Source organism: Pistacia vera, unplaced genomic scaffold (genome assembly GCF_008641045.1).
Source record: "Pistacia vera cultivar Batoury unplaced genomic scaffold, PisVer_v2 Contig188, whole genome shotgun sequence".
In the NCBI taxonomy this organism is placed as follows: Eukaryota; Viridiplantae; Streptophyta; class Magnoliopsida; order Sapindales; family Anacardiaceae; genus Pistacia; species Pistacia vera.
Window position 1 is genome coordinate 209755 of NW_022195981.1, and position 9460 is coordinate 219214.

At 38.6% G+C, this 9460-nt stretch overlaps 2 protein-coding genes across 4 annotated transcripts; one reads left to right on the forward strand and one right to left on the reverse strand.

The window, feature by feature from the left end:
• The first annotated feature begins 1043 nt into the window (after window positions 1-1043).
• On the forward strand, window positions 1044-4459 carry LOC116127031 (ninja-family protein AFP3-like). Of its 3 annotated transcripts, none has more exons than XM_031412698.1 (3): window positions 1044-1170; window positions 1377-2069; window positions 3992-4459. In XM_031412698.1, exons 2-3 carry the CDS (start codon window positions 1394-1396, stop codon window positions 4402-4404), a joined length of 1089 nt encoding a protein of 362 aa, XP_031268558.1. In that variant the 5' UTR covers window positions 1044-1170; window positions 1377-1393; the 3' UTR covers window positions 4405-4459. The 3 variants fall into 3 exon arrangements, with proteins under 3 accessions (XP_031268558.1, XP_031268559.1, XP_031268557.1); XM_031412699.1 differs by having other exon boundaries at window positions 1061-1196; XM_031412697.1 differs by lacking the exon at window positions 1044-1170 and having other exon boundaries at window positions 1216-2069.
• Window positions 4460-5061: 602 nt separating this feature from the next.
• LOC116127030 (LRR receptor-like serine/threonine-protein kinase RPK2) lies at window positions 5062-9081 on the reverse strand. The gene has a single exon (XM_031412696.1). It carries the CDS (start codon window positions 8843-8845, stop codon window positions 5375-5377), a length of 3471 nt encoding a protein of 1156 aa, XP_031268556.1. The 5' UTR covers window positions 8846-9081; the 3' UTR covers window positions 5062-5374.
• Window positions 9082-9460: the final 379 nt, after the last annotated feature.

Sequence of the window (9460 nt, forward strand, 5' to 3'; positions counted from 1 at the left end):
CAATTATTTTTTTTATTACATTAATAGGTTCAACGTAAACGTTTCCAACATCATGTTGTATTAGATGCTTCTTTACACTTTTACTAACTTTCAATCAAATCATCTTCGTTATAATTGGAGCATATACTTAGAATAACGAATAATTAAGTATTATTAAGGATTATAAATATAATAAATTTAAAGGAAAAATAATTACACTTACCTAATACAAAATGTAATTAATAGAATAATAATTTTTCTGACAGGACACGTGCGTACGACACGCAATTTACATCATCACTTTTTCATATGAATTCCCGACACGTCGCATTCTGCAACTTGCAAGCCTGCTTAGCTGTCTGAAACCAGTAGGAGCCAAACACGTGGACATAGAAATAGGTAATAGACACGTGGCAGTAACCGAGATCACTAACCCGATTAATAATTAAAAAAGTGCCAATTTGTGCAACTTGGCCCTCTTGGGTTCCACGCCTGATCTTCTCTTGATTTTTTGCGTGTTTTTCGGAGATTCTTTTTCTCTTTTTCTCACCTTTATCTTTTACGCACCCGCTCATGTGTTTTCACCCGTTGGATTCAACTATCATGTGGGGCCATCACTTTTAAGGTCTTTGATTGGCTAATGAGTTGGAATTAATCAAGCAAATTTCTCTTTAATTAATTAGTAACAGCTCAAAACGTTAAATAAATTGGCGTGTAACTAAACAGAAAATATTAGCTGATGGTAACGCCCATCAACAACCATGCAGATGCGTCGCACCGAAATTCACAGCAACCGAAACGCAAACGCCACGTTTAGACAAAGAACCGTTCATTGACGAGACGAGACGAGACGAGAAAGAGAAAGAGAAAGAGAAAGAGAGAACGGCAGGTAGCTAGAAGGAGAAAATCTGAGACACGAATCCGAACCAAATAAGTCCACGTGTCATGTCCCACAGACAATCTAAAGCTAACTGAAAATATTCAGCAACACGTGGCAGTTAGAGGAGGGATCCACACTCATGGTACGACACGATTGTTATCTAAGCTTAATCCACAGACACAACCAAAGAGATGGAGACGCCTTGGAATCTGGTTTTTGACACCACGTGTGTTCTATTCATCTCCACCTCTCTCCCCTTCCTTCATGCCCTCCACGTGTCACTTTCCCATGACCTTTCTGGGGTGTTTACGGTAATTTGGTTCCCTCTCAAATAAACGTAATCAATCTTTCTCTCCGTTCTTACATTAACGTGTTCATTGTGCACTACTATCGTTGAAAGAAGATGAAGATGATTAAAAAATGGAATGATTTTTGTGGTTTATCGTTTAAATAGAATTTTGGGTTTTTTTTTTTAAATTAATGGCGAAAGAAGCTCAAGTAAGTGGTTTTTCTACAGATCTGTTGCAGAGATTCATGAATGGGACGACCAACCAATTTTTTTACAGGAATTTTCAACAAGGTGGTGGTGGTGGTGGTGGAGAAGAAACGGAAGAGATTGAGCTGAGTTTGGGGCTGTCATTGAATGGACGGTTTGGGGTGGACCCTGAAAGAGCAAATAAGCTTAAAAGATCTTCTTCAATTCCGGATTTTCTGAACCCAACTGGGAAAGATTTTAACAATTATAATAATAATGAGAGTTCGTTTTTGGTGCCTGTGGGTTGTGGTAATCTTATAAGGACGTGTTCATTGCCAACGGAGACTGAAGAGGATTGGAGGAAGAGAAAAGGGTTGCAAACTTTGAGGAGAATGGAAGCAAAGAGGAAAAGGTCAGAGAAGCAAAGGAATTGGAAGATTTCGAGGGAGAGAAGTAGAGTTTTTGGGGCAGAAGAAGAGGCTACTGTTAATGGGATTTTTCAGGCTGAAAATTGTGTGCAAAGTTGGGTTAATGGAGGCAAAGGAGCCAATTGTAACATTGCAGTCAAGGTTGGTGTTGGTGTTGGTGGTGGTGGTGGTGAAGGAAGTTTACTATTACCACCAGCTGCACCACCACCGCCGCTGCAGCCGCCACAACCGTCACAAGGTTCAATTGGATCATCACAAGGTAGTGGCTCATCTGGGATTTCTGAATTTGAGAGTCAACCATTTCAAGGTATTTCTTTTAATCTGTACTTTAACTTTTATCTTTTTACAATTATTTTATTGGTGGATCTTCATATTTTTGCTATTTTGATTTTAGTTCTCAGTTATTATTCTTGTTGATTTTGTTAAGGTTCTCATTCTTGATCTGTATAATTAAACTAGTTTATGCAATTTAGCTTCACTGATGAGCATTTTTAAATCTGTAAATCATTTTCTGTTTCAAGTCAAATATAAGATAATTTAGACTAATAATAATAAAATAACCAAACTGGAGTGTGGAGAGTCAAAAGAATTTTAATCCAGGTTTTATGCGCTATGTATGAAGTTATTATATCAAAAAAAAAAAAAAAAAATCTCGAATATGTTCTGTTATAATCAAAGTTGATCTCTGTTCTAGCTTTTCCGAATGTAGAATTTAAAGCCCCTAAAATCTTTGCATAAGGTGACTTTCTCTGTTCAGTCATAATGATAATGTATTCCTTTGACTATGAGGTGTGCAGATCCTTCTTTTTTAGTGATATTGCTGGATTACGTATGATGTTCTGTTTTTTCCGGGTGGGGGCGATGTTAGTGGGGAAACAACTTTTTATGAGTGAATTTCAAATGGGGTCCTTGTTTAGATTGTCAATTGACATAAAAAAAAAAAAAAAAAAAAGAATGTTTTCCTATTTGATGTACATTGGTAAACCCTTTGTGAGTCAAGATAATTCGAGACTGGTTAACAAGCGTTTTGCTGAGAGCAAATTCAACAGATCTGAGCCTCTATGTTTATGTTAAGAGTATATGTGTCGCCAATTTCATAGCCAAAGATAAAAGAAGCTGCATGTGCAGGCAAGAGAAGTTGTTGGAACAGTTCACAACTATTGGATTACCAGAATAGCACCTGCTGAAGAAACAAACATATTGGAGTACTATGCAATAGCAGGCCTCTTTGTTAATAGCTTTACAGAGAGAAATTTGTTGTTAGCCAATATGCATAACTAAGGCCATATTATACGTGTCTTGGGACCTATTAATTTAAGGCTACTTTATAAAGATGCTTCAATCTATGGTCTTCTCTTAGCCAAAACGAAGGAGAGGAAGAGGAAGGGAGATTCTAAAAACTGCGTTTGTGAGATGACTTCATTATGTGAGTTATATCATTTTTAAATTGTGGTGACGAGTTTCTTGGTACGTGATCAAAGCTTTAATTGGTTTAATAAGGCTCTACACCTGAGTCAACAGCAGGCACTCACTCATGGTGAACGGTCTGTTGCATGGAGCCGAATTGAAGTTACCGGAGGAAGATTTATGAAACTCCCTGTCATTCCATGGTACGATACTCCGGTTAAATTTTGACTCTTCTATGACCAATTAAAGCAGTTGTAATATGACTAAACTTTAAAGGAATAATCAGGGCAAAAGGTGCACTCTGGTAAACAGTCACTTCCAGGAAAAGGGAAGACAATGAAAGAGGACTGACTGATTTTTCTTTATCTTATTTTCACCTGCAAAAGGGAAATATCCATCATAAATAGTGGTTCAGCTTCATTTGAATGTGATTTCTTGTACGATCATCACTTCCTGTGAATCCTAACTGAAATAGTAATAACTGTAATATAGGGAAGGTTGAATTGATTGTTTACAAATCTTGTGGTTTTCTGATGTTGATTGGCAGTTAATGCATATTTTGATGCTCACTGGCTTCAGCTTATGCTGCCTACTGGATCTATATAGCATTTATGATTAATGTTTTAGATCTAGAACCTGGTAGATTTTCTATTGCATATGGTAGATTGGTAGTCATACTCTTATCTTGTTCTATACAAGTGACAATTGTGTATTTCTGTTTTACCGATTGTATATATTCTTATTCTTTAGTCTTTTATTCACAAGCTAGTCATACGATATTTAGTGATTTGAAGTCCCAATTTATTTTGCGTCTCTTTTCAGGATTGAACAAATGTACTGAAGCAATAAGCCCTTCAAGTGTTCAGTCTATGCTGAAGAGTGAGCACAAATCACCAACCAATACTGAAGCAACAACTGCAGAAAAATCAAGTAAAGTTGCCGGGGTTCCAATGAAGAATGAATTGAATAAGACAACAGCTGCTGAAAAGGGAATGAAGGAAGTGGTAAGGAATGTGCTAGAAGATATGCCTTGTGTGTCTACTACAGGTGATGGCCCCAACGGGAAAAGAATAGAAGGTTTTCTTTACAGGTATAGGAAGGGCGAGGAGGTGAGAATAGTATGTGTTTGCCATGGTAGCTTTCTCTCACCAGCTGAATTTGTGAAGCACGCTGGTGGAGGCGATGTTGCACACCCTCTAAAGCATATAGTCGTTAACCCTTCTGCCCTTTTGTAGCAGTAATGCATCGATACCTCAACCAAAAATGGTTATGAAGCTTCCCTTTTTTTTTTTTTCAACTGGACAAGGCATTTCTATTGTATGTAATACATGAAAGCATGTAACAATGGTTATAGAGCTCACAGGGTAATTTAGCTCTATTTTTAGTTTCTTTGTTCGACTGCTTAAATCTTCCAACATTAATCCTAGGATAGACAATTCAATTGATGGTTGCGAATCATGAAAACAGGTGACAAAAAGAGAGGGTATAGCTATGAATGAAAATATCAATATGCAAAAGTGGTTACCTGCAACTTATTGGTGCATCTATAAACTTGGTGATGTGCATTATTAAAGCTATGAAGTATAGTGTAAGTGGGTAGTTATGATGTGTTCTTCCATTGCTCGTGAACCACCAAAAGTAAAAGACGAAAAGATGGGAGAACCACCAACCATGGTTCATGGGGAAAAAGTAACCCTAAGGTGCTTATCAAATTTTCTTTAGTAGTTAAAGGGATAATCTCGGAAGGTTTCGAGCTTTGATTCTTCCAAGGAGAATCCTGCAATTACTTTTTAGCTTTACTTTCTCGACAAAGTCTTTGCAAATTGAAAACCATGAGCCCTTTAACAGGTTTCGTCTTCCCACTAATCATCAAGCTTCAGATATAATGTTTTAAACAAGCACTTGAAATTTCTCAGAAAGTAACTCTATTCGATGGTTTTATTAAACAACAAATGATACTAAAATTACAAGTATAAGTGGAAACAAGCATCTGCATTCTTCTGCAGATTCATCAGTAAGCTCCCTAATCAGAAAAATGGCATAGAAAAATGGGTGCAAAATTACAATACAATTTACAAGTGGAATTAACTACAGTTGAGAACTCTACCTACGAGGCAGCCACGGACAATACAGCCGGAGAAGCATAAATTACAATGGGCTCACCTTCTACAAATAACTATGTTAATGAACAGTCTTATCAAGACACTAGCATGAAGGAGGTTGGAGTTGCTTCAGCCGCCGTACAACTTGTTTCATCGTTGGCCTAGTAGAAAGAGTATCAACTGTGCATACAACAGCTAAATGTAAAACCTCTACCAAATCATCATGAGGGCCTGCATCCCACAATCCTGCAGTGAAAAACTCCTTGGCACGACCTTGACGCAAGAGCATACATGCCCATGCAACTATGTTGAAACCATTGCCAAAAGAGGAAAATGAGGGATCCAGAGCTTTCTTGTCTGAAAGTAGCTCAAGAAGTACAACCCCATAACTGTAAACATCAGCCTTATCAGAAACCCGGCAAGTCATTGCATATTCTGGAGCAACATAACCAAAAGTCCCAGCTACTCCTGTAGTAGCATGGGTTTCTGAAGTGCCTAGAAGCCTCGCCAAGCCAAAATCAGATAAATAAGCATTGAAATCATCGTCCAACAAGATATTGCTGGGCTTGACATCACGATGGAGGACACGTGGTACGCACTGATCGTGAAGGTAGGCTAGAGCTCGGGCAACATCCAGAGCAATCTTGTGAAGCACCCTCCAAACCACAGCCCTTGTGGATCTCTCCTGGATAAAATTTTCCAAATTACCCCCTGGCAAATAATTATAAATAAGGAACATTTCCGATTCACTGGCATGATAACCTATTAAAGTGACCAAATTCGGATGTCGAAGCCTTCCAAGAGTTTTAATTTCTGCATGAAACTGTTCAAACTGTTGAATCCCATGAGATTGAGACTGTTGAATCACTTGAAACCGTCCGAAAGCAAGCCGTTTTATGGCCACTAACACTCCAGGTGAGATCTCCGCCTTATAAGTTGCACCAAAACCTCCATTCCCAATGCAGTTGCCTGCAGTGAAATTTCCTGTCGCCTGTACAACATTCTCAAATGTCAATGGAACTCCAATGTCTGTGAAAATTGTTACTTCCTTTCTAGTAGAACCTATTTTGTGTTGTGGATTCCATCTTCTGGTGTAAAAGAATAAGACAATGAGAGCTAAAAGAACTGACACAATAGCCGATGCAGATGTTATGGATGCTATTTCAATTGAATTGAAGCCACGGCTCCCACTGCTTACTGGACTTTCCACTGGGGCTGCAGCATAATTCTGTGGATCCCCAGCCTCCTGCATATCTGAAGAAGGAACTGTCAGGGAAAATGCCTCGCAAGGATGTAGATGAGGGTTTCCAAGAACACTACTGCACTTCATCAAATTATTACTTGAGGGCAACGGCCCAGACAAGTTATTGAAGGACACATTGAATGCTGAGAGTGAAGAAACATTTGCCAAACCAGAGGGAATCTGCCCAGAGAGATTATTATTGTTGAGAAGAAGAGCAGTCAAACTTCTCAAGTTCTCAAGATCATTTGGGATCACACCAGTGAGAGAATTCGAAGAAAGATCCAGCACTTCCAATAACTGCAACTGACCCAAACTGGAAGGTATAGAGCCAGTGAGGTTATTACCAGCCAAAGAAAGATACTTTAGACTCTTTATCTGTCCAAGACTAGTCGGAATCTGGCCATGCATAAGGTTCCAATTTAAATTAAGAGCAACAAGAGACATCAATTCCCCAACACCATGGGGAAGGGGCCCAACAATCTGATTCCCAGATGCATCAAGAAATTTAAGAGAATTGCACATGGTACCAATGTCAGCTGGAACCTGACCAGGCATTCTGTTGTTGCTAACATTGACCATTATTGTGCTCAATCTATCACATTGCTCAAACAAGTGCCCTGGGAAAGGTCCACTAAGTTTGTTTTCTCCAGCAAAAAATGCATAAGCAGTTTGCTTCCCTAATCTTTCAGGTGCAATTGCCGTGGATGGTAGAGTGCCAGTAAAATTATTCACTCCAAAATTGTGAAATATTGCAAGAACATTATCTCCTCCAAGTAATGGCAAAGGGGTTCCAACCTGAGCTTTGTTTGTTAAAAATGACAAATATGCTGTAGGTGGGTCATAGCTTTCAAAGAGGTTCCCCCTTAAGGAAGGCACAGGAGGACAGGCCCTACTACGAAATGTTGGGATTGAACCTGACAAGGAGTTTCCACTGACATCAAAGAGAGTTGTACAAGGCACTGGGAGTTCCTCAGCAAGCTCTCCAGTAAGCTGATTTGAGCTCAAGTCAAGAAAATGCAGTTTGTTGCAGTGACCAAGTGCACCAGGTATCTCTCCCGTGAAAAAATTGCGGCCTAAATTAAGCATCTCCAAGTTGTTACAAGTACCCCAATTGCTTGGTAACTTGCCCTCAAGTGTTGCCCGTGGTGCCCACAATATCCTCAAGTTTGGAAGGGATGCAACTTCCTCAGGAAATCCACCTTGAAAAAAGTTAAAATCATCGTTCATAGAACTCGATTGCTCAACTGGAGAATCCCCTCTTGTACTCCCAACATTCTCAAATGTATCAAATAGATTTGAAAGCACAAGAACAGTCAATTTGGAACAGTTTCCTACCTCAACAGGTATCGGCCCACTAAGACTATTCCTTGACACATCTAACACTTCAAGATTCTGAAGCATACCCAATTCAGCTGGAATAACTTCCTCCAACATATTGGCATTCAACAACAAGGATCGCAACTGAAAACACTTCCCCAAACTCTGCGGAATTCCACCAACCAAGTAATTCCCTGACAAATCCAAATGCTGAAGGTTCTCACAATTCTCTCCAATTTCACCCGACACGGACCCACCAAGTTTATTAAATGACAAATACACCCCTCTCAACCTGCCAACAAAAGCAGGTACTGTTCCATTCACTTGATTACCAGCCAAATTCAACACTTCCAAACTCACAAAATCTGAGAATGAAGCCGATATCTCACCGGCTATTCTATTAAACCCCAAGTTAAGGACCCTCAATTTTTTTAGCCCGGAAAACGACAAAGGCAGAGATCCATTCAACAAATTGCCTTCTAGATCAAGAACCTCCAAATTTTTCATGCCCCAAATTTCTTTCGAAATCTCACCATGTAACCCATTAAATGGAAGAGACAAAATTCTAAGTTCAGTAAGATCAGCAATAGCAGACAACAATTTTCCACTCAATTTTCCTTTACTACCCTTACAATTTCTTCTAACACCAAACCCATAAATCGGAAACTGAGCATAATCAGAACAAGAAAATTGAAACCCATTTTGAGCTTCACTTAAATTACCTTCTTTGCCACCCCCAGAAATGTTGAGCGTAACGACACGAGAATTGGAGTCACACAACACGCCAAACCAAGAGCAGTGATTGGAGTTGTTGCTCAGATTCCAGGTGGAGAGCAAGCCTGATGGATCGGAGAGTGAGTTCTTGAACTGAATCAGCACCGATTTATCATCAGAAGCAGCTAAAACGACACCGTTCCAAGTGAAGCAGAGCAGTGAAAGGAACAAGAGTAAAAGTGGGGAGAGTCGTTTGTATAAAAAATGCCATTTGATGACTGAATAGAGAAAAGAAACCATGTTTTGAGTACCCTTTGGAGGGTTGTATAAAAACCCTAAACCCTTTCTCTGAGTAGGTGAAGATGAACAGGGAGATAGAGAGAGAGAGAGAGGGTTTTTCTTCTTTGAAGCCCTAACCCTAACCCTAAATTTTGGTGGGGAGGGGAGAAAGAAAGAAAGAAAGAAGAAATGGAAGTGAGAGAAAGAAGATTCAAGTTCAACAGTATTGTTTAGAGAAAACGCGTTTTTTCTTCTCTTTTTTGCTTTCATTTCTTTCTTCTTCTTTGCCTTTGTTTTTTGCTTTTTTTTTTCTTATTTAATTAATTGACTTGAATAATTTAGACACCATCTTTACTCTCCACATCGTATAATAAAATTAATAAAAATAAATTCCTCAATACACTACACATAAATAGAACAAATAATAAATTAAAAAAAGAAAAACATGTTACTTATTTAGTTTCCATAAATATGTTATTAACAATTTTCATAATTATTTTTTGTCAATTAAACATTCAAAATTAATCATCACTGGATGGACCAATAGTCAACTAAGATTTTTAGATATATTACTCAAGAGTGAATTTGATTTACCTACATTACAAATAGAGGTAACCACTGAAAGGATTTACCGGA

What these genes read in the sequence shown, in the direction of transcription:
- LOC116127031 (XM_031412697.1), top strand. Translation starts at nt 1,340, where the DNA reads ATGGCGAAAGAAGCTCAAGTAAGTGGTTTTTCTACAGATCTGTTGCAG. An exon ending in TGAGAGTCAACCATTTCAAG is followed by an intron (nt 2,070 to 3,991) that starts GTATTTCTTTTA and finishes GTCTCTTTTCAG; the next exon opens with GATTGAACAAATGTACTGAA.
- LOC116127030 (XM_031412696.1), bottom strand. Translation starts at nt 8,845, where the DNA reads ATGGTTTCTTTTCTCTATTCAGTCATCAAATGGCATTTTTTATACAAA.